The sequence below is a fragment of the Zosterops lateralis genome (assembly GCF_965231275.1).
Source record: "Zosterops lateralis genome assembly, chromosome: 2".
In the NCBI taxonomy this organism is placed as follows: Eukaryota; Metazoa; Chordata; class Aves; order Passeriformes; family Zosteropidae; genus Zosterops; species Zosterops lateralis.
Genome location: NC_139763.1, coordinates 30879316 through 30904692, shown reverse-complemented (window position 1 = coordinate 30904692; position 25377 = coordinate 30879316). Strand labels below are relative to the sequence as shown.

Below are 25377 nucleotides of genomic sequence, written 5' to 3'. Positions count from 1 at the left end.
TTGGAATGTAAGTTGCAGTAGTATGATGAAGTAACAGGCTCCAATATAGAAATGATTACTACTGGTTAAAGTCATTGCTATCTACTCTGTCATTTACAGAATTAGTTAAAAACAATTTAGGCCTCCCCCTCAAAGGTTACTACTATGATACTACAGCCAAAGTCTAGCTGTTCTGCATTTTCACTGTAATTGCTTGAGTTGTACTGATATACATAATTTTTATAGTTCTCTGAAAAATCCAAGGACTAGGGATTTATCTAGAAATTTTATGATTTTATCATAGGTATGTCTGAGACATACTCATTTCAGAGCCCTGTGGTACAGGGGAAGTGCAGGGTGGCCTTAGTGAGAAGATGCCACGGCTGCCCTGTTCCAAACCCAGCCAGGACAAGCTGGCACAGCAGAGCCCCTCAGCCAGGCTGGTGGCAGCTCAGTGATAACCCTGGAGTGGTCTGTACCTGATGGAGAGGATCCACACTGAAGCAATTCTTAGAGAACTGCAGCTCCCCGGAAGGAGCTCAGAATGGAGCAGGGCAAAAGGGTGAGGAGGGAACAGCAACGAGCACGTGTTACAGGCTCACCCCTCCCCTCTCCTGCCACCACGGAAGGGAGAAGTGTCAGCTTACAGAAGGGTAGTTTTAGTCCTCTACTACCCTACTCTAAAACTGATTTATTGCCATTTCAAAGTAATCTTCATGAAGTCACATCTCATATCTGTGACGGTAATTGGTAATTGTTTCTTAGCTTGACCCACAAGTTCTTCCATGGATTTTCCCTCTCCTCAGTAAGCAGCCAGGCAAGGTTACTACCCCAGCCCACCCAGGTAATGGTGACATGGGGAAAGCACCACATGCTGAAAGGTCTCTCTGTAGCTCCCCAGCATAAAGTAAAGCCTGTTTTGTGCTGTGCTAGTGCCCAGGTCTCCGATCCACTCTAAGTTCACCAAAGAAAACAAAACCCTACAGCTTCTCAGCCATGCTTTTAAAAGGTCTTTATAATTTATTATGGAATTTAAGCTTTTAACCATTAAGTTACAACAACAATGCATAACTTGACATTCTTACAACTGTACATACACAATGAAAAAGACACAAGTGCTTAATCCAAACAATGCAACCAAATTAGTTCAAGGTTACAATAAAAGACGGTTGTGAATAGTTCTTGACAGACTAGCAAATTCAAATAGTTCTCTGCAGGTATATGTTTATAGTAGAAGTAAGTGGCTTCAAAGTTTTGGACTTAAGCTTCAGACTAACAAAATGATGGAAACTTACTTTACTCTTCTGAATTAAGGATATGCTCATTTAAAAATGCAGTAACATTATCATTTTTCAGACACTGAAAAGGAACTTCAGGTCCAATGGAAGTATAATGGACAGTCCCAAGCAATGCACTCTTCACACAAATACATGCAATTATAAAGGCATTCTTTTTTTAAAACTTTCTAAAATCAAGTTTTGCAATACAGTGGGATAGCTGAGGAGAGATCAGGACCCATACTGAGCAAAACCAAAAGCCTTTAGCTTCATTTGTGCATGTTTAATCAATTCCAATTTTCAAATCTTCATGTATCACCTATGAAAGAAAAGAACACATCCAGTAAAGACCAGTGACAAAGATGTTACAATTTTTTACAGGCATTACAGTTTAAAAAAAATTACACTGACATATTCCATTTCAGGAACTGTAATTCACCATGGCCCTATTATAAAATTGCATCTCTTCAGCTTACCCAAGGGGACAGTCTTGCTGGACTCTGCCCAACTACAACTGGCTGGTTGTAGAGGAACCTTGTAGGAGGGCAGAAAACCTGAATGACCATTCCCAAATCAATAGGTAATTAATTACATAATCAATAGGTAATTAAAGCTTTGCACCTTTGAAGAAAGTGTTGCAATGGCATTTCTTTGTGCCAGTTACAACCTGAACAGGAGCAGAATTCCCAACAGGCCAGCTTTGGCAGGAATATACTGGTATGCACTAAATTAAGTCAGCATGGATTAAAGGCATTTCCATTGTAGGTAAATTATCCCACAATCCTCCAATAGACCTCCAAAATCTAGCCCTAATTACTGGCAACAGACTAATGGACTATGTTCACATGCAATGTGAGGGGTAAGGGGCAGGAGAAGTGAGTTACTGCTATACTATCAAACTTCTCTAGTACATGCCAAGAACCTTCTCCAAGTATGGCTTAGAGCCAAAGAAGAATCCAGTCTAGTAGTCATTAGTAAAACAAAATCCATTTAAATTGGTACTGCAAGTAATTAAACCATTAACATGCCTTTAGATCTGAAATGTCTATGGTTCATTTTTGCTTTCTATAAAGTCTGAAAGACAGTTAAGACAATTATTTACTACCAAGTTTTTTCCAGTTTGTTATTTGTAGTCTATTATTAATAAACTAAAATTTCTGAACAAAGAGGGGCCTCCAGTTTTTCCTTTAAAACAGCATTTCATTTTGACATGTTCATAGCTCCTCTTTAAAAAGAAATTAAAATCACTTAACTTGACAAAATTTCTCCATAACAGAAACAGCAGCAGTAGCAAAGCCATACCAATTCACACAAGACTAATAATACTTAGTCCACAAAACCAGTATCCTCTAGTCCTGCTAGAGATTTTTCACAAGAGATTTATTCAGCAACACCATTCAGGAGCTACAGGCTTCACCTGGGCTTCGCAATTTACCTTTTTGTATAACACCACAGGAATGCCTCCAGTAAGAAGCAGTCTGCCTAATTATGGCAAAATATAGTAAAGGGAAAGGTGTCCAAGACAAGTTCCTGCATGTTTTACAAAAAGTGTGCAGCTAGGAAGAGAAAAGTGATGAGGGCAGGGGGAGGCAGCAGGAACCCCACAGCACACACAGCTGCAGCTCCCACACTAGGCAGGACATCGCTGAAGCAGCAGAGGCAGATTATAGCTCCCCCAAATGGAAGAGTCAGGAGGCACCTACCCTACAAAAATGGTTCATGAAGGGGGTGAAAAAAATCACTCTAGTTCTGACCTTCATACAAGCTTTTGGAAGGTAAAGTGTTAAAAACTAGCAATACCAGTTTGATCCAACTTAGTGGGGATCCAGATCAGCAAAGTCTGTGCACCTGTATTTACAGCAGCCTACACCCATTTACTCAATGGTAACGGATGAGCTATGCTTCTTGTTTCTAAGCTTCTCATGATAAGGTTTTAAGCTCCCTACATTGTCTTTTTCCTGCCCTGTACTTTTCATCCTACCTCTCTTTTACTAATGCACATCAGCTTTTTGACTGAGGTCAGACTGGTGATTCGCTTCAGACAATCTTTGTCATTGTGCTTCCAAGGAGAGCAAACTGCTTGCTGGAGGCACTGCAATTCGGCCTTTTATTGTCATCACTCCTCAGCAGCACAGCTGGCCTTACAAGACCTAACTATATGAAAGATCAACTATGAGCAAACCTATTTGACTGAAACAACTCTAAGTATTTTTATGAATGACTGATGAAACAGGTGCAGTGCCAGCATGTCTAACAGACCTCAAGAGTCTTCATACTTGGATATTTTTTTAAGTCAGCACACACCAGATTTTATAAGCACACTTTTCAGTTTGTAGGCTCCTTAGGTTTTCTTCCAGCTTTCAGACTTAATTCTTAAGAAAAGCTTTTGGTTTTATAGGTGTTACATAAAAGCTCAAGTACTTACCACAATTCTCCTCTCCAGAATGAATACTGTGCTGTAAGGTATCAGCAAGACACAATCCACAGACTGACAACACTTCTCTTGATAACTTCTCTTTTGGTTCCTCCTTGAGCTAGAGTTTAAACCCTCTCAACATTTACTACATCAATGTTCAGTTTTGTGTTAAAGAAGAGGGAGAAGACTTTAATATTGAAGAGATAGTTGAAAAGGCAGTTCTGGAAATGTTGATAAGCTTCTTTTGGAGACATAAGTGTCCCTACACATTGTCTACTTTAGTTGTGGGTTGTTTATTTATTTGTTCAGTTTTGGAGATGGTTGGTCAGTCATGTTCCGTTCTCATGTGCTTCTTATAAGATAAAGGCATCACAAAAACTTGCACCTGCTGGTGACATCAGAACTACAACCTGACAGTTTTCCAGTAAACCTAAAAGTTATACTCCTACAGGGAAGAGGCAGATTTTTTTTTTTAAAGTAGGCATTAACAGGAATTTTTTTGAAGGAAATTTAAGGTGAAACATCTGCTCTGCAAAATAGAAGTTCAGATTATATTTCCCTCTCTGTCATTTCTGGAACATTCATTTTAAAATTAAAAAAAGTTATTGCTTCTATTGAAGCTCAATATAAGTTAGAAAAAGAATTGCATATTTTCTTAAAAACATTCCAAATATACATTTTAAAAACAAAATGCACTCTAAAACAAATGTCTAGTGAAAGACACTGTTTTAAGCAATCTGAGCAACAGCTTTACAAAAGAAAATTGAGGAATGTAGCATATTATTTATAACATGACAATGCTAAAATCCTAAACAATTCACTTAACACTCTTAAGTAGTGTTTTAAATATACATATTTCTTTACAAAACAGTTTAGCAATTCCTTATACCACTTATAGTATATAAATATTTGAATAAGAGGTCATAATGGGAGATGCCAGGGGTTATATTTACTCTCAGATGCTTCAGATTTTTTAAGTGTTTTACTATAAGGCACAATACTGCTAATCTAAAAGAAAGGAATAAAAGCTAATGGCAAACCCAGTCAAAAATCCTAATGTGGAATATCCAAAAGAATTCCAGCATCTCAGTGCAAAGGAAAAGAAAAAGCAAAACAAACCTAAACTTTGTATTTCTTAAGAAACACTTTGAATTTGTACATAAAGTGGGTCAGGATGGGAACAGGAGCAAGAAGAAATTATGTAAATTCTTATAAATAGACTAATAAATATATTTTAGCCATAATTAGCCCTTTACCTCTGTTCTATTGAGTTTAAGATTGAAAGAGGTAATCAGTGTGCATATACTAAATGTCTACATGCTCAGCACGTGAAGACCACCTAGCACAACCTATTACTGCCAAATTCAGTATAAAAAGCTAGCAAGATGGAGAAGGTTTCCTTTTCTCAGCATCCACTCTGAGCTGAACACATTACAAGATAGAATAAGTATTTGTTACATGTTGCAAACAGCATTTTTTCCATCACAAGAAAAGGATACACAACATATCCATCAAGTTATTTGATACCTTCAAGGTTAACGTCTTTTCTAAGAATATTCACCTCCAATTACAACAGATCAGAACTTTCAGAACATTTTAATAGTTGTAGCTTGTAAGTGTTCTCCATGTGTACATACTGAATGTAAATAGTGCATCCAAAATATTTAACCATTACACATTCTACCTTACTTTCACTGCCTAGTCTTCATCTTTGTTACAGCCCTCTGGAACACAATGACATTGCAACAATGCTTACAGAAAAAGGGTTATTGCATTTTTTTAGGATGAGACATCCAGAGGAGATTTTATAAAATCCTCCTGTGTACAAAATTCTTAGTTATTAGCCCTTTTGGAACACCAGCTAGAAAAGTTTGAAAGGTAAAATAATTTACATTGTTATTTTTTCTGTTCACTAGACAAAAGTCCATACTAATTAAATAAAAAATAATAGTTCTTCAACAGTCTATTCAAGATATCTTCCATGAAGCAGGTCAGTGGGAATTTCCATTAGATAGATGTTCGCCATGCCGGTTATTACTGCCATCCACATCTAGAAATCAGAAATTAAAAGAAAAATTGTTTGTTGTTTTACCATTTTAATATGCTTGATCTGTTACATTAATCCAGACTCTGGCAACAAACTTCATACTCATATATACCTAAGGTTCTTGAGATTCACTGGGTAATCTTCTAAAGACACTATTTACATCTTTCTTTCCCCCAAATCCAGTTATTTCCAGCTCAACAGAGTTCTGTGAAAATCTGTTTTTTTCAAAAATCTGTATTTTTTGAAGACCAGTAGCGACACCGCTCAGTCCGCTCTGCACTGCAGTGCTAACTGCTCACACCAGGGAGAGAAGGGCTTCTAATGCAATGTCTAGTGCTAAGGTTTGCCCAGTTAAACACTGAATTACTTACCAAGCAATGCTGTGGTTTCCCCTGCATCCTCTTTTAAGCTGGTACACTGCAATACAGACTCATTAGTGGAGGAAGCTGACAATTCGCTTACTTCGTTTCTCTCATCATCTTGCAAAGCAATACTCAGACTTCCGACTGAAACACTGCCACTTATGGATTCAGGTATTGGAATTTCAAGTACATCTTCAGGGTCCCCCTTCAAAATTAAGCATATTTTACTGTCACTTCTGTCTACCATCAGACACATGTCACCTTTTATAACCTCACCTTATTGGAAAAAAGACCATTTTTTTTAGCTATTACACGTGCACTCCTGGGAATAGTGTTGATATTGTCCACTTTCAAGGTTATTGTCTGACTGCAAAGAAAGAAAGTCCCCACAAAAGGAAAGCCATTTTTCCAAAGCCACCACAAACCAAGAGCAGCAACAGAAAGCCTTTGGAAGGTTTATTTCAACACTAGCAACGTATTGCTGAAGGTTAAGAGCAAGCTCAGTGCATACCAAGTCCTCACTGAGGAAATCTATTGATCCTCTGAGTTTGCAGAAGTCTCCAAGTCCTGGTTTTTCATTATAGTAGTTGGCCAAGGTTTGGGTTTTTTTTTGTAGGTTGAACAAACATTTACATCAGAACCAAATTCTCTCCTCCTCTATCTCCAGCATAACTTTAAGTCTGTTTCAAAACCACAAACACACTGGCTTGTTGCTTTGCAGGAACGCATCACCTGCATCACAGGCAAAGGGATCTATTTCACCTATTGTACAGCACGAGCTATACAACTCTGAATTCATTTTCAGAATGGATCAAAGTCCTCTATGTACAGTTCTGTTTCTACAATTAAACAGACTACCTTCATTGCCATAGGTATACTGATGTTATTTATACATAAGCAAATATATTGCAGTTTAAGTAGCTATTCTTTTTGCTTACTAGTAATTATTTTTCCCTTCCTCGAACAACGAGCAAATCCTCATCTTAAAATTTAAGAAATTCTTGGCTGATTCTTTCTTTAGCATCAAATCAGCAGAATTTAAAACATACTGAATTTTAATGAGCTACAGACATGCTACAATTGAACACAAGACACATGCGATACTTATCTTTATCTTTGCAGACGGAAGGGGGCATTAATGATTTTGGGTTCCAAAACTTAAAACAGTTAAATAAGCGCTGAAACTACAAAATCAGTGAGACACGCTGAACTTCAGGTCCGTCTCTCATAAAAAATAGCATAATGAAAAACTAGACCACTGAAGTCTGCTCTTTACAAAAGCCATGTCATAGGATTTACTGCCTTTTTTCTACTTCAAGCCTTTAAAAATAAAGGTTAAGGTATTTATAAAAATAAAGATATCTGAAGTATTTGTTGTCCATAGCTGAACGGAGCCTTGAGCCTCTCTGCAGAAGGTTTAGTATATTTCTATAATAAGGCTGCACATTCTTTTTTGCAGGTCCAAGTGCAGTGCTGAGAGAAGCCGCCTTGCTCTTTGCAATTCTTTTCTTCACATCAGTAAAAAAATTCAGGCAATCACTCCACTGACTAGATTGGGCAACCTGGATCAAACTGAAAACTAAGCTAGAAAAAAACATCCTGAATGGTTTTCCACATTATTAGCTTCAGTGAGTCTTGAATGATTGATGCAGGACCAATTCTCCTCATTTCATCAGAAAAATGAACTGGGTTTCTCTATTTAATATAATCCCATTCAATCTGCTTTCCAAAAGTCATTTTAGCCAACAAGCAGGGGAGTTATCACTCCTCCTGGTTGGGCTTAGTACCAGTATCCTCTGCAACACCACAAATTCAGGGAATGTAATTATTCTGAAGGTTCCAGTATTTCAGTTTCCAGCCTGTATTTATAAAGATAAGTCCTTCTGCATATAACACAAGATACATCAACCCCAATAACTGAATGTGAGCAGAAACCAAGCTGCTAATAAAATAATATTAAAGTAGCGATAGCTACTCCACATGACTATGACATTGCAACTCCCGGGAAAAGTCTGATTAATAAACAGAAGCATCAAAATCTGGCATATACACATTACATAGCAAGAGTATTGTCCTCTTTGACAAAACAAAACAGTAATTCATAACACTTTTCCACAGATCTGGTAAGTCTCTGCAATGAAGTAAGAGAAAAGGTAGCCAAAACACAGACCTAGTCTACGAAAGGAAAGTCCCTGAAACCAAAAAACCACTTCTATTTTCTAGAGATCTCTGTAGATCAGTAGGATGTAAGAGAGGCACATTCTTGCCTATAGCATTTTAGTGGAACTCAAGACTATTTATCAACAGTGACTGAGTAACCTACCGCATGTGTCTTCATCTCTCTTTTCTGGTGCTGTCAGAAAGAAATGAGAGCACATCATTTTCTCTACTTAACTGATTTCTGGTAAATGTCTTTAGGAAGGTTTTAAGTACCAGCTCATTTACAGGGGTAAATCACAGGGCATATGTGGAAGTACACAAACGTTCTATGTAGAAAAACTATAATTTCTTCCTCTGAATCACAGTTCTCAACAACATCAAAAAACATGTTCTAGATTTATTTAATTCAGTTATATTTTTGCAGCCTGAGCAAACAGTCTCATCTCTGCTTCAAATTCCTTAATACCATCAGCTGCAGATAGAAAAAAATAGTTATCAAAGGAGATTCATGAGCTGCTCAATATATTTAAGTTCTTACCCATAAAATTCCCTTATTTTTCTGGTTCTCATTCAATTACTCTTTGCATCTTTGCCCAGTTTCTTGAGTCTTGTCAAATAACAGCTGGTCTCATTCTGAACAGTTACATGAAGTCCTGCCTCCTAGACTGTACTTCTACTTTGAAGATTATAAAGTAGTGTGCAACATACCCAGTATCCCAGAGCTTTGATAACATCTAGTTTACACATTGGACAAGTTCGGTGGTCCAAAAGCCAAGGATCAATGCATGTTCTGTGGAAGATGTGCCTAAAGAAAGGAAATGCTCTTTAGAACTTATGAAGGCCACACACCCCTCCTTCAAACAGTGTACAAGTCAACACATTCAAAATAAACCTCTCCTTTATAATCTTGATGATTAGCTGCTGCTCAGTTTAATAGGACAGACATGGTTCTGGAAACCTTTTGGTTCATGCCAGCTTTCTGAAGAGAAGATGTTAATAACCACAAAGACATCACACAGTTACCAGTTCAACAGTGTACATTTCTAATTTAAGCAAGCTCTACTTCACCCCTACAGTTCTCCCAATTGCTCCCACAAAGATATGAAATGCTACATGGCCCCACAGTGCCCTTCAACACTTAAGAGGCCATACAAACGGAAGCTTCACCTCTGCCACCAGAGGTGCTGAAGAATTTATAGGAAATTCACCCCATTTCTTCAGAAAAACATGCTAAAAAGTTAAGAACTATGACAACTTACTTGCATGGCAGAATTCGGACAGTGTCCTTCAGTTTGTAGTTCTCAATGCACACAGCACAGTTTTCCACATCAACATCTAAACCCTAAACATGACAACACATTTAAGTGTATTACACTCGTACCTCATTACAGAACAAGTTTTGTGTAATAGCTAGTTTCAAAGAATGCAAAATATATTAAATGGTATAGCAAATTAAAAAATCACCTCATTTAATTCGAGATTCTATCAAGGGGTGATTTGATCAAGTTACCAAATACTAAAAGCAGCCAAACCCAGATTTTTCTAATTTAAATAGCTATACATGGCATCCTCAGTAATTCATTAATTGGCTTTGTCCATGGGAGCACAGGAATGTTTCAGTTGAAAATAGCTATATGATGAAAACATTTTAAAAGAGCTCAGCACAAATCAAAGTGCACAATTTAATTCTGCATGAATGGTCCCAAAGATTTCCAAGAGCAGGAAGAGATTTTTGGCCTGAATACCGCACACCTCTTCTTCACCTTTTTTTTCCTACTACATGCTAGCAGATATTCCTTCATAGCCAGAAAAGAACACAAGTATGCAATTTGGGTTTAAAAATTATCTCCAAATTCACATTAGAAGAACACCATTTCCCCACTTCTATTTTTATCTAAGGGTTAAATATCTTTTCCAACAGGTCTTACTGTCTTCTTGAGGCCATGCTTAGAGTTGCAGCATGAATATGATAGCTCCAAATACAAGAAAAATAAACCAACATTAATTGGGCTGTATAAAATCTAAGTATTAGAAGAGCAGAGAGTGGGAAAACTCCTCTGCTTTTATCCCCCCAAAATTATTATTTTTGATTTACAACTTACTGGAGCACTTCCCTTTCAATACAAACATTTAAACTGATTTGTTCTGCAAGGAAACTTTCAAGTTCAAGACCAGTATTTCCCTCCTTTGCATGCTCTCAATTTACACCATTAATGCCTTAAATTCCTAAGTAAATCATATTAGGACTGTTTTTTTACATAAGCAAAATTAAGACAAGTGCTTATTCTATAATAAGTTTTTTTTTTTAATTCTGTACAAGAGGAAAAATCCAAGCACACCACATGTAGCACATACTCAAATGAGTGTCCATTTTACAATAATCTCATAAGCTTCTCAGGAAAAATCTACATGATAGCAAATAGACTTTTAATATTTGACCTATTTTTAGTTAAATATCTCAACTTCAATTGGACTGTATTGTGTCACAACAAGACACCCTTTAAAATGGCTGAAAGGAAATATTTTTAAAATGTACATTTACAAAGTAGGCAGGACAAATATCCAGACAAATTTCTATTAGTTCAAGAAAATACCTCTGCATCAGTAAGGTACATAAATTTGCTGATAGGTTGATTCAAATCACATTAATAAGATGAGATTTACCACAGAGAAAACCTCTATTTTAACAGAGATTCTAGCCTCATCTCATTCTACTCTTCTCAATGAAGATGTCACTCATAGGAATAACTAGCATACTGTATAACAACAAATTCTCCCATTTTATTTACTTTAGTCAAGAGTCTATTTATTGGAAGGAACTCCCTATATACTGCAAGAATCAAACAATACAAATCCTATTTGGAGAATTTTACTGAACACCAAATTAAAAAGCTTTTAACATCTCCTGGGTGGTTTTTAACATAGGTTTCATTGTGACTCTTCTACATCCCTTTCTTCCTATGCTGACATTATGCTCTGATAGCTTTACACAAGTTTGGGTTCAATTCTGTCTTTCTTGATCTCTGATGTCACCACTGTATGAACTGAAGTATGAATATCCCTCTGTTCACAGCTTGAAATATACGCTAAACTCCACCAAAAAGTAATAAAATTAAAAGTAAGAAATACTCATAAAATGCTATTTAAGCATGCTGAAAGCATAGAAGGAAAAGGCAAGTAAGTTCAAAGACACTTTTGGGATTTTTTAAGTTTCAAAACTGATTTACTAAATGAAGAACATATTCTCTGTAGCACATGATCTGAGCAGCACAGTTTCTGCTGGACCACAGCTTTTAAAGTTTTTACATATCAATGTCTTTTCTCACTTTAATTTTATTCACAGACTTACAAATAACTTAATCCTTCTTTTTCGTTTCCAAGTAAATCAGTCCTTAAATAAAAACTCATCCAGTAAGACAAGGGTTGGAGGAAAAAAAAGTCTATGTAGCAGCAGAAATCTAGTCAGAAGCTAATTTTGCATCTAGGATCAGCACTCCCAAAACGCCAACTAAAATATTTTCTTTCAAAATGTTGGCTTTTTCTACTTCAGTTATTCTAATACAGCTGAGTTTAGGCCGTGTGCTGTCAAAGCCGACTTCCTGAAAGCTGCTTTAATTTTTAGCTTAGATTCATTTCATAACACAGAAATGTACTTTAAAAAATTTATGCTTCAGGTTAAGCCTACACAGTTCCTTAATGTATTATATGTCAAAAGATGAAACAGATGTTTTATTTTTCAAAGCTTTTTATATTTTAATGTCTTCTGATCAATAAGAATATGAATGTTCTTCTAAGAAAACAGAACATTACATCAGCTGTAAGAACTGCGGAAGTATTTTGCAATCCACTTGTTGATGTTTTCAAGTGCTGAAAAGATAACAATGTTTCCTCACCTTTATCCTACCAGCCCCCAATAAGTTCTGTAGAACCAGATATTTGCAACAAAGTAGCCTTAACTTCAAAAGTAGTTCAAATATGACTTTTTCTGCCTCTAAACAGCCCTAACATAAGCCTAAAATTGTATGTCATACTGCAATTATGTTGTGGCAATTTTAGTTTAAATTTTTGAAGACTTTACAACCATTTATAAAACTTACAGCAATAACCAGAGACACCGAATTACCTTTTCTCCACGTTTCACTGTATGCAGCTGAAGCTGGCTGATGGCTCTCTTGGTTTCTTTCCTATGTCCCTTGAAATAAGATTTTAAGGGTTAGTATAGACAGTAGTTTCAGGAATTACATTTCAAAGTTTTTATAAACTTTCCATGTGGATTACTGAGTCTTCTGAATGCAGTAAAAAAAAAAAAAAAAAATTGCTCTCTGGGCAATGAATGAGTTTATAAAACATTTCCAGCCAGCAGATGTTCAATAAGTTGTGCCCTCCTGCGGCTCAGTGAGGAGCCCCAGCCGTGCCGGGGTGAGCCGTGCACAGCGGCAGCCGCAGCCCCGCATCCTGACTGCCGGCACTAAGGCCCTTCCCACACGGCAAAGCTGAAACCCATGTAGGCTTTAGAGGCAAGGAGAGCTGTAACAACAGCCACATAACCAGACATTCCAGTTAGGCAAGCCCATGAGCAGGCACACCGTACGTTTTGCACCAGCCTGCGAGAAGGTGGAATCCTGCCAGGCAGCCTACAGCTGGCCACCAGGTCAAAAGGCTGCTTGTAGCTATTAATACTTCCCTCAGTTAAACACTGTCTCCTGCCTTGGACAAAGCTTTGCACTGAAAGGACACATTATGCAAAGGAGATGACAAGAAAGCCTTTACAGACATGATGCACCATACTGGACTTCTATGCACTATAATGATGCTTAGAGGGGAAGTGAGAAAAGAAAGCAGTACTGTAGTCCAAGACAAAGTGCTAGCTACTGCAAGAAACTGAGAAACTAAACACTCCCAGTTGACAGATGCTGGCCTGTCTAGCAGCAACCCTCAGTAAAGCAATACCATCAAGGAACAAAAAAATCCCAAACTCATAATTGCAATTTTTCTCTGTAATAATTATGATGATGTTATTTTACAAATGTATAGTATTGAAAATGGTGATTTTTTTTATTTTTATGGTGTTAAAGATGAGTAGTCGGCAAAGTCTCCCAGAAATTAACAAAACCAGCAGCAGAAGCCTATTCCACCTTCTCAAGGTTTACTGTACAGTCCTGTTTTCATCTTCAGTAGCAAGGAGATTTTCTATAGTTTTACTGCTATATTGATATTAGAATAAATCTTAAGATACCCATCTTCATCTTCCGTTTAGCAGTTAAACTGCAGCTTGCTTTAAAACCGAACATTTAACTCAGAAGTTTTAATTTTAATTGAGTCTGTAAGCCAAACTAAACAAGATTTGGGTTAGAAAGTGGCTTTTTGTTTTGAAAATTGCTTTAAGACTCTTAATAATGTATCTCAACTAATATCGTCAAAACATTTTCCAACTTTGTATCATTTTTTATTTTCAATGGCCATTTTAGAAAAGGAAGAACTGAGAAAATGGCATAACCTCCTAATGCTAGACAGTTTCATTTATTTAAGAAGCATTCAGATGACACGCACTGGAAAAATCTACTGGCATTTGGATGACAATAGCAAAATCCTATTAAGAGTCTGTGGCACATGTTTCTAAGAAACATCACATTCGCATCCTTAAAACTAAAGTACATAATCTATGATGCTTCATAAGGCACATGAACTTTCCTCTGTGTGGACCATCTAAAAGGCAACAGGAAGAAGCAACTTTCTTCACCAAACAACTATTACAACACAGAAATACATCTCTTTTCCTATAAATAATTATCAATTTTTTTTCCCCAAAGTATTCTCAGAAAGTAAATGCTAAGATTTAAACCTTAGTAAAAAAGACTAGGAAACCAAAACTCCAGGAAGACCACAAGTTTAACCAATACAGAAGTCCTGTGTGTTATCCTCAGTCATTGAAAAGAGGAATTAAGTATTTTCCCGGAAGAGTCCTCTAAGTCCCAAACAGAGTTCAGACTACTGAAAGCAAACAAAAATCCCTTCCCTCCTTCCCCAAAGCTAGAATTTACATTGTCAAAGAAAAGGCAGAAGTTCAAATGCTAAGCACTAATTGAAACAATTATTTTTTTTCTGAACTGAGGATAAAAACTAAAAGAATCTGCAAACGGTAGAGCTGCTGATGATCATGGAAGAAATTTAACCTATCTGCAGTAGCTGAAAAACAGAGGTAAGTGCCATTCTAAGGTATTTTCAAAACTCAGTATTTACATCCTCAACAGCTCCATGTAAGATGCTCTCTTGATTGCAAGAGTCCAGAGGTCCCTTCCAGCCTAAACTGCTCTACAATGAAGTACTTTTCTCAGAGGAAAAAAAGTAAAGCTGGCTTTTTTCCTTGTAAGTACAGAAATGTGAAAAGGGCAAATAAATAGCAAAATTACTCCTTCCAAATCTCCTCAGTACTCTCATTGTTCTCGGTACCTTGAGTAGCCCAAGACAGCTGAATCTCACCACACGTGCACCTTCTAATTATGCTGTAATTCAGTAACTCTACAGTGGAGTTGTAGAATTACAAGTAGCAAAAGTGGTTTTCATAAAACTTTAGAACTAAAAATTCTAACCTGAAGAACTTGTGGGTTTTATAAGAAAATTAAAAAAAAAAATCAACTTACCATGGTTTCTTCCCATTTAAAAAGTCTGGTTAGTGAAGTTAATACTTTCAAAATGAAAATTACTGAATGAAAATAACTTCATGTCAAAAGGAAGGAAGTTCAGTTAGGTGACAGATCACATAAGAAGCTGCCCTTACTTTGTTGTTGACAAGTGGCTAAATGTATTTCTCATTACTTCATATGAGCATCTAATAATTATGACTAGTCAAACTCGCAATTCCAATTAGCATAGTGCTTATTAGCCTCACTGACTGTTGCTGAGCAGCATTCACAGTTAGCAAAATAGGAAGAAGGCAGAGGTTTCATGAATGCTTCAATAAACAATCAAAGTTAGGCAATTGATTTGACAGGAGAAGGAGGTAAATACTCTTAAGTGCCATTAGCTCCATTTACCTGGTTTCCAAACTGCGACCCCGTGTACAGGAAACGCTGTATATAGTAAAATATGAGCCAAGCAAGCGATATAATCATCATGGTGATGAAGGCGATGGCTACAAACACAACTGATTGACCACTAATGTATTCTTGCACATGTCGTGTGCCAACAACAATACTCATTGTTACTGGAATCCCTCTTCGTACTGGCTCCAATATCTCTATTCCTTTTGGATAGCCAACCATTATCACCACTGTATTTCCTGTTCCTGTTGGAGGGAATAAAAAAAGAAAAAAGTCAGTAGTCACAGTAAACATGTAGGCATTCTTGCTTGAGGGTAATTTGGCCTCGTCAGTTAAGATCAGCAAGCAAAATTATAGAAAAGCCTCCAGTGCTTTTTTTCATGCACAGCAGAATTGATAGAAAGTTCACTAGTAAAGAATCCTTCATTTACTTTCAAAAACTCTCAAACATGAGAAAGTTCAACAGATGCATCTTTACTGTCCAAGGGCTACAGTCATCGTTCCACAGTGAGGTAAGATGTGGATCCATGCAAAAAAGCCAGACAGGTCATACACAACTCATCTTGAAGCAGTTTAAGTCTATCTTGCAGCTTAGTAACAGCTGGGCTTTTATTTGTCAGTGTGGGAATTTTAGTTGCAGATGGAGAGAGTATGTGAACATCAAAGAGAGCCACTTCAATTTAGTTTGAACTGAATCTATAGCCCAATTACACTGGATATATAAACAAAATATAAAAAGATTCAGATATTTAATAATAAATTAAAATATTTTAAACATTGGAATACTTACAGATTCTTTAATACTAAATATTCAAAATGTAATGAGATTTCATGACAAAGACTTGTCAAGAAATACTTTGTGACTCTTTTGGGAGCACTAAACAAAAGGATTTTTTCTAATATATTAGAAGTCTAGAGCTCTCAGTCCATATAAAAGAAACCTAATTTCAAAAAACGCCCAAAACCTTTAGGCAACATATTGCCACCAAAACCAGTAAGATACGATCAAGACCAACTAGCAAAATCCTAAGACCTTTGTGACTAGTGTTTCTCCATTTTTTTCTGGAAGAATAGCCAGTATTCTCAGAAATATCTAACCCAAGTATTAAAAAACAAATTACAAACAAATGTACCTATTAAAAATGTCACATTTTCACTGTTCTATGCTATTTCTATTTAAATAGTTCTTTGTTTGTGTGTATCAACACTGCTGCTACCTTGGTAAGTCACAGCTCCATAGTTTGCTCTCCTACCTCTGAGAAAAAGTGAAACTAGTCTTGATTCAGAGAGAAAGGAAGAAAAAGCGAGAGGTTTTCCTAGTTAAAAGTCTAAAGCTGTAATGTTACAGGTACCTTTTTCAGATTCACAAAAAACTATCAACCTGCAACAAAACCACCCCCTGAAGGCTCAAAGCCTCTTTCCCTTCTGGCTGTGGTAGATTCCTTACAGAGAAGCTGTATCAGAAGAAATGGCTTCCTTATTTACACCATCACAACCAATGGGGATTTTCAAAATTCAAAGCTCCTTCTGGCCTCAGCCACCTCTGCCTACTAAGACAAAGAGTTACTTGCCTGAACTATTTAAACCAAATTCCTTTAGCTGAGACAATTCTGGCTGCGACAACTTTTCAATCTGGCCACTGTGTTACCAAGCCAAGGAGTATTTGCAGAAGTTTCACTTGTGTACATAGAACTGCTCCCTCCATAAGGCATAAATAGTTTGCTCTGGATGAAAACTAAAGGTTACAGGTATTAGCTGAATAAACCTCCCTTCTCAAGTTCACCTTAACACAAACCATCCCACCTCTGGTGGTGACCTACTGTAAGAACCATTACACCTGTGTCTGCCAGATCTAGACCCAGCAAAAAAGCAGATTTTCCTAATAGGGTTACACCAACTTGTACTTCCCCTTAGGCACCCCGCTCTGCTCACCAGCAACACACACCCCACCTATGTTGCCCTGCTTGGTGGGTGTGTTTGGAGACACAAAGCAGTGAAGCTGAAGACAGACAGACAACAGAGTCCATTAATTAGATCTGCTCACCAACAATGTGTTGATCCACATGATAGCCCAAGACCACGCACACTACAAATTGGTTAATTAATATTGTTGTTCTCACTGAAATAGCACAAAAACACTACCAGAGAGCCTCACAAAACTCAGAGAAGAGAGTGTAACACTCTCCGCTCTCTGACCCTGCACAACTCCACAGGGAGTTAGCAAGAAAAAAAAAACCATGTGAAAGTAGGAATTTATCTTACATTGCTAAGAACTGCTATCTCCATACCTAAATCAGGAAATTAGGTCCTGTGCTCCTTAATTAATTGTAAGAGTTAGGAATAACAGGAGGGGTGCTAAGGATGGCCAGGGAATGGTACAAACATGTTGGAAAGATTTATGCGGTTTCATCCGAGCTTGAGGAAGAAAAGGAGTATTCAAGATTAGAGGCAGCCTGGATTTTTCAATCAGATTTTCACCTTGGTCCTGAAATCTTAAATCAGTTTAATCCCGCTATCTGATTCTGTGTACTATTTTTAATGATAAAGTATTAAAAAACCCCCATGACAATAAGTATTGTTCTTCTCTGCTTTGTCACCAGAAGGCCCAACTATCAGACAGTTATTTCCTTGAAATGAAAGTCAGGCTACTTTTACACAATAGCTGCTAGACAGTGTGACACTTTCTACTTTCAGAATTAACATAAGCATATTTTACATTTTTAAATAAATATCCATTAAAAGCATTTTAACAGTTTAAAAGATTTGGTGATTAACCTGCCATGAAAAAATACATGCAACTAAACACAGTGGCCTTGAAGGTCATGAGACAGAAGAGGGAGAAGAGAAGAATAATTGCAATCCATGATTACAAAAGGAACAAGAGCAGTCTCAGAGAAGCAGTTGCCCTGAGCAGCCTGTAACACCAAGGATTTTAACTCATTCCTTGCTAATTTTAGCCTGCTGTTCTGAAACTCATTATTCAAAGACAAATGATGGTGAGTCATTCCATCAGCTTCTTCAACTGCCACAAAACTCAGACACCTCAAATCACATTTATAAAGAAAACTCCAAGTGTCACATATATGCATCTTCTGAAAACATGTTCTATTGGCTTTGCTCTTCTATAACCTTCTTGCTTTACAAGAAATAACCACAATTTTACTCTGCTAGAGTAAACATATCTTTTTTTCTAGATTTGATTGATGCTTCAGTGAAATTGGGTCCACTTAAAATTTGGTCTGTGCTTTTTAACATTATCAGGGCTGGCAGATGCTTAGGATACTTGCAAAAAAAAAAAAAGGCAAATTTGGAACTCTGAAGATGAAGATATGTTTCCTGCCAGTGCAGATAGTTTTACTGCTACCACTCCTAGTATCTTCTTGCAAAAGGAAACCAACACTCTACTGATGAGGAAAAAGTAGGACAGGTACAGATCTTGATTCAAGGCACACCAAACTACAACATTTATTCTCATTCATGCTTAGAGATGAAGAAGATATTTTTCTGTCATCCAGAAACTGATCACAGACACGCTCTAGTTTTTGTCCTCCTGAGAAATGTCAGAAAGCTCTCAGAGCTCAACCATCTTAGTAAAAATGTTTAAGGTCAGTCCATTGGTTTATTTAAACATAGGCACCCTACTAATATTGCCACAACCAACACCAAATATTCTTTTTAGCTCCTGTTCCAAACAAATGTTAACAGTACACTAACAATCCCATAACCAGCTTTGTCTTAACCATATACCCCAGCCTCATCTCACCTAATCCCTGGTGCATGTTGTATTTTCACCTGTCTCAAGTTGGATATACAACCACCGGCACACAAACTCTTTCCACGTGAGTTCCAATACATATGCACTTTTATCTATAAGACAGGTATAAGCAGTTACTCCTGCTTCTTCAGAACAGCATTACCAGTTCAACATCATACAGTCATGTCTTACTTCAGCAAGCCACTGTCCTTTCAGCAGTTACAGCACCAGAAACTTTCAGTAGAAAACACCAGTGATACAGAAATTATGCACCATTTGAGAATCCTGAGTAGTGCTGTAAGCAATGTAGCAAAGAGCTGAACTACATGTCAAAATAACTTTAACTCTGCTGCTTTGGAAATGGCAAAAACTTACAGAATCATGAGCACAAAATAATTTGCATCTGTTTTATTCAATACACGTGCATTAAAAAAACATGACAATGGAGGAAAGAACTAGTTAGATGTATGTTGGCAAATGAAAGACCATTTTCATTATGTAGCCAAGGTCATACACTCAAATTAAGTCCCAAGCTTCCCTTAAATCCACAAACCATGAATTAAAGCCCTAATCCAGACCTACCCCAAATTATTACAGCCAGTGCCTCTCATCCCTGTATGTCAAGCACAACTGCATTTCATTCCATAGTCTATGATAAGGGAACTTACGTTCTGACCAGGATCACCAAATCCTAGCTTGGGCTGTGGGCGGGGGGGACACACAGAGATGGTTGGGTGCCCAGCATGAAGTGTAACAGGAAAACTGTAGAAGCAGAAGACCCTGTTTTCTTTCCATTGCAATATACCTCTGCCTCCCTCTAACTTCTGAACCAGAACTGAGCCTCTGACTCTCCTTAGTCTGATCTCCACAACACTCCACTTTGCCTCTCCAGATTCCTCTCCAACCCACTCCCAGATAATATTTATGTGCAATATTTACTTTGGTTTTGGAAAGCAATACAGAAGCTTTGCATTAAGTTCACCATCATCACCAAAAATGAACAGAGTTAGGACTGCTTGCCAAGTCTGTAAAACTGAAGTCTGAATTTATGTTGTTCAGATTCAGTAAATGAAGTACAACTCCCCACGTCATTTGGGTAAAATGAGAATTTTCCAATGCAAAAACCACCTCAGCCACACATGAAATTTTGTCACTATTATTCTCCTCGAGGAGAGAAGTCATCCAACATTTTGAACAATGTAATTTGGACAGAGAGCAAAGGACTGAAATGAGGCATATCAGTAGAGTCACATTTGCAGAACCTTCTTTTGGAAAAAGGGACAGGATTTCAAGGCTACACATTGAAATTATCGACTCTCTTGTTCTAAAACTTTAGTTCAAGTCCTTGCTCACTGCGCTCATAAAGCTTACAAGGTGAAAAATACAGATTTGGAACATTTGTCCTTTTTCAAACACTTTGACACCAGGTATAACAAATAATTTCTTCACCTAATCAAGAACCTCTCTTTTTACTCGGGCTGAAACATGCCTAAAAGCACCAAAAGACCACTAACAAAAATAGCACACATAGATCACATACATCCCAGAAAATTCAAAGGCTATGTTTCCCAGGAGGAGAATGAAAAGATGCACTGAGATCATAAAAGCCATCTATCACCTTCACATAATTTGGGCTGCATCTCTACCAGCTGTAACCACTGTTCCATATCACATCATTTTCAGTGCCACTAATTGCAAACTCATTAAGCAGATTTTACTTATGCATATAACTCCACTCCTTAGTTACTGCACTGCAGATTTCCCAGAGTATTTATCCTCAGCACTCCTCCCAGAAGGAAAGCTTGCTTCCTTATGTGCCAGTTCACAAATCCCTTCACAGAAATGAAAACATAAATCCTGTTAACCATAGCTTTACCTTCCACATTCTTCCTTGCCAGTCTTCCACAGACCTTTCTATCATTTCCCTTCAAAAAGCCTAAGACTTAAAACACTAACAGTACCTCTTCCCTTTATTCCCAAAGTGCACTGAAAGTGTTTGAACATTTACATGTCTGAAAGCGTCAACCATGAAACAAACATTTCTGACTACATCAAGACTCGTAATTATATTGTAATATATTATTATCATCCCATTTAAACAATTGGAAGATCGAACCTGCATTTATGAAGTCAGTAGAAATACAAATGTACTACTGTATATATGCACTATACTAAATCACACTCTCTACACAAGTGGAACTTTCATCTGCAACATTCTGTCAGTGCAAGGAAAAAAAACCCAATGAGCAGTCAGAGAGTCACTTCTCTTCAAGCCACTGGCAGATCTGACTATACTAATGAAGTCCAAAACTGAGTATTAAGCCCAAGAAGGTCTTCCGTAGCACAAAGGTGACATCAGAAAGAGAAAATTTTTTTAAAAAAAGTAAGCAAGATGAGAGAAATAGAAAAAGATTCAACAAAAGAACAAATAATATGAGATGTTACAATAGGGAATAGAAAAGAATGTGGGGGGAAAAAAATTGTACTGATTGGCCAATACTGGGTGAAGGCAAGGAAAAAAAACTGTTACAGATGAAAGCAGTATTATACAACAAAGTATCTTAATCACTATCTAGGATCAAAACCAAAAGTTCATTTTATCTAGCATCTCACCTCCACTTTCACAGTGAACTAAGAACATGAAATGGGCCAGGCTGATCTCAAGCAAGCAGCAGGCTACAAACAATAATCCTGATTCCAACCCCCCAGTTGGTGCCACTGGGTATTCCAAGAGGAGAGATGTGTTTTCCAATAGATAAATCACATGTCCAATAGAGCAACAGCTCCCTAGTTGAGATTTTTCAGCTCACTACACTAAGAAAATAAGTTTGTTTCCTTTAGAAACACATTATGGTTTTACTTCATCCTAGTGCCTGGTCCTTCCCTCCCTCATAACCAGGAATGAGAGCCCAGGCACGAATAAACTCATCATAGCAAAGCCATGTGAAGAACACATCTACGGAATTTTTTACTTAGTTTGCCTTGTCTTCACATCCTCCTCTGAAGACCTTCCAATTTCCCAAAAATCTATAAAAGCAAACAGATTTTACTGCCAAGTTTTGAGGCTTTTTTCATCTCTTTGATTTAAGGATTTAATATTGTCATAACCATAAAAATTCAGCAAGTCCTTTGTGTCACAGCCCAGACGGGGACTGTGGTGACAGAACACCTGGATTCTTATTTCGGTAAAAATCACGGAACCCTCCTGCAGGCTACACAGCAGCAGCAGTACGCTGAGACAAGCCAACATCCTTCTCCAGGATTCAGTTCTCCTGCTGCATTTGCGAGCCTTTAAGGATTACCTGATGCTCACACCTCTCGCTCGCTCTCAACAGACCTGCGCAGGAGAGGACGATGAAGCTATTACAACAAAGCCTGTACCAAAAGCTATCCTCAAACAGCTACAGCTATGCCTTCAAAAGCACCTGAAGGCATCTTCGGGATACCTGGAGCGTTTGCACAGGGCCTGCAGAGAGCGGCCTACCTGTGCCCGCCGCAGCCCTTCTGCCGGAGGGTACCAGGCACAGGGAACCGCTAAAGGAGCCCAAGCCTCCCATCCCATCCCATCCCAGCCGCTCTGCCGCACGGCCGCCGCTCCGATGGCTCTGCCGCATTTCCTCCCTGACGCCCGGCCCGTAACTCGGGAGACAGAAGCCGAGCCCGGCTTTTTCCCTAGCGTGGCTTACGGGAAGAGAAAACAAAACCCCGGTTTTCTGTAGCATTTTTACAGGAATTTCTGCCTCCCCACATGCCGACTCCTCACGGCGCAGAGCCGCATCCCCGCCGCGGGCCGGCGTTAGACAAAGCGCTCCCCCGAATCGCGCCCCGGCCCCTCGGCGAGCTCACCCAGGTGCGACATGGAGACGGTGCTGTTGCCGAAGCGGGCCTCGTTGTAGATGACCACAGCGGCCGCCCGCTTCCGCGCCGCGTTGGTGACCTTGTCCTTGAAGGTGCAGCCGCCGCGGGCCACCAGGGCGATCCAGGTCGGCGGGTCGCCTTCGCGGGGCCCGCGGCCGCCGGGAGGCAGCGGCACGTCGTAGTCGGTGTCGGCAGCGCAGCCCTCCATGTGGCGGGGCGAGGCGCCGCGGGGAATGCCCACATGGCCCCTGGCGCTCTCCTTGGGCGAGCTGTCCCCGTAGCGGCCGCTCTCCGTGTGGCCGTTCACCGTGCGGTTGCTGAGCGGCTCCACGTAGGACGTGCTCACCCACGCCGTGTACCACTCCAGCGCCCGGGCGCCCGCGCACGGCGGCGGCGGCGCCCCCAGCGCCACCAGCGCCGCCGCCACCAGCGCCAGCCGGGCGCGACGCACCATGGCCCGGCCACCCCCGCCGCGGACAGGAGAAGCCTGCGCAGGTCGCTCCGCCGCCGCCGGCGCGCTCTGCCCCGCGGCCGCCCCGCGCCGCGCAGGTACCCGCGGAGCCGCCCGGGGCGGAGCCCGCCCGCCGCGGCTGAGGGCGAGCAGGGGGCCGGGCCGCCCCGCCCCGCGGCATGCCGGGAGAGGGGGCCGCGCACAGGGAGGCGGGCGGGGCCAATGGCGGCGCCTGTGCGCTGCGGCAGCTACAGGCCTCAAAATCAGTTCGCTTGGAAAAAAACTGAGATCATCCAATATTACCTGTGATCGAGCACCGCCATGTCAGCTAGACCACGGCACTCGGCCCCACGTCTAGTCTTTCCTTAAACGCTGGTAGACTCGGTGACTCCACCGCCTCCATGAGCAGCTCACTTCAATGTCTTGTGCCCTTTCTATGAAGAACTTCCTCCTGGTATCCAACCTAAACCCACCCTGGCGCAGCTTCAGGGTCTTCCTGTCCTGTCGCTGGTTGCCTGGGAGAAGAGGCCGATCCCCACCTGGCTACGGCCTCCTTTCATGTGGTTGTAGAGTGGCAGGGTGTCCCCTGAGCCTCCCTTTCCTCCAGGCTGAACAAACCCAGCTCCCTTAGCAGCTTCTCGTAGGAGGTGTGCTCCAGCCCCGTCACCAGCTCCACTGCCCTTCTCTGGGCCGATCCCAGCACCTCCATATCCTCCTTATCGCCTTGAATAGAGGGGCCCAGAACTGGGCACAGCATTCGAGGTGCGGCTTCAGCAGTGCCGAGGACAAGACCAGAATTACTTCCCTGATGGACACTCTGTTTCTAATACGGGCCAGGATACAGACCATTACCTCTGCTCTGCCGGGGCTGTTTAAGGAGCACCGCTCAGGCCCTGCACGCACCTGGAGCCCCATGGGGAAGAGGCTGAAGCGCCTTGTGCAGGAGCGGGCACTGCCCCTGCCCGGCCCCCGCCCTGCCCTCCTCTGCCAGCGAGCCCTGGGGGCTTCTGGGCCCAGGACCCGCCATGGGGCGGCCCCAGCCCTGCGCACCGCCCCGGCAGCGGCACACGCGTCGAGTTAAGTGAGTCACCACCGCACACTCCGGGGCACACCTCGCCCTCATTCGAGGGCGCAGCAGGGCTTCCTGAGGAGTGGAGGGAGGCTGGAGCACCAGAAGCAAGGACACAAGGGCACAAGAGGTGGCCAGAAGGCAGCAAAGAACAGAAGGGTGCACAGACATGCGGGGGAAAGGGAGCGGAGCTGCACGCGGTCAGATACACACGACGCCTGTGCTGTTGTGCTGAGGGGAGCTCATTCCAGAAGGATGAAAAATGGTGACGTTTTTCATCTATACCGTATCTGGAGGAAAAAGTATATAAGTACAAGATTAAGGTATTGAATAGACATGATCATTCTACGGACTTGTTTTCCATTAAATAGAAGTATTTGACATGCACCTCTTCTCGAATAAACACGGAGTCTTCCATATTTCTTTCATGGAACAGGTCTGTACCTTTTCCTAGCTTTTAAAATGAATCCCTTGTTTTCACCAGCTACCAGCCTTTTTTAAATTGTTGTTTTCTTTCAGAAGACAACAGTTGTGTGTTCTTGTACTGTTACCTATGTTGTCGAACAACATTGTCAAACTTCGTTGATATCCTTCCTAATCGTGATTATATGTTGTGGGTGCTGACACAGGCAGGGCCTAATAGAGCCTGGAACAGTTTGTGCAGAAGATATCACTGGAAAAAGCCATGAGCTCGATGAACTGCCCTATTCTGTGTCAGCATCAAGCCAATATGTTCCCATTTCAGTTCCAGAGGCAGTGTTTCAACAAACAAACAAACAAACAAACAAACAAACAAACAAACACCTTCAAACCCAAAGTATTCCTTAAAGCAACTCTCTAGCATTCTCCCAAAAATAAAACTTGCCAGTGTTAGGATTCTCTCCAAAGGCACTGAGCATAGTGACAAGGAGATTAAAGTGGCAAAATCAAGAAGACAGGATTGAGCAGACCAAGTAATGTGGAA

At 40.0% G+C, this 25377-nt stretch overlaps 1 protein-coding gene across 2 annotated transcripts; it reads right to left on the bottom strand.

Moving 5' to 3' along the window:
• Positions 1-951: 951 nt before the first annotated feature.
• Positions 952-23362, bottom strand: RNF149 (ring finger protein 149; the record flags this gene model as incomplete). Of its 2 annotated transcripts, XM_083854982.1 has the most annotated exons (9): positions 952-1575; positions 3682-5722; positions 6091-6286; positions 8405-8434; positions 8950-9046; positions 9501-9583; positions 12365-12433; positions 15276-15526; positions 22882-23347. In XM_083854982.1, the coding sequence occupies 8 exons, from the start codon at positions 23345-23347 to the stop codon at positions 5664-5666; spliced, it is 1251 nt and encodes a 416-aa protein (XP_083711108.1). In that variant the 3' UTR covers positions 952-1575; positions 3682-5663. The 2 variants fall into 2 exon arrangements, with proteins under 2 accessions (XP_083711108.1, XP_083711109.1); XM_083854983.1 differs by lacking the exon at positions 8405-8434 and having other exon boundaries at positions 953-1575; positions 22882-23362.
• Between the last annotated feature and the right edge of the window lie 2015 nt (positions 23363-25377).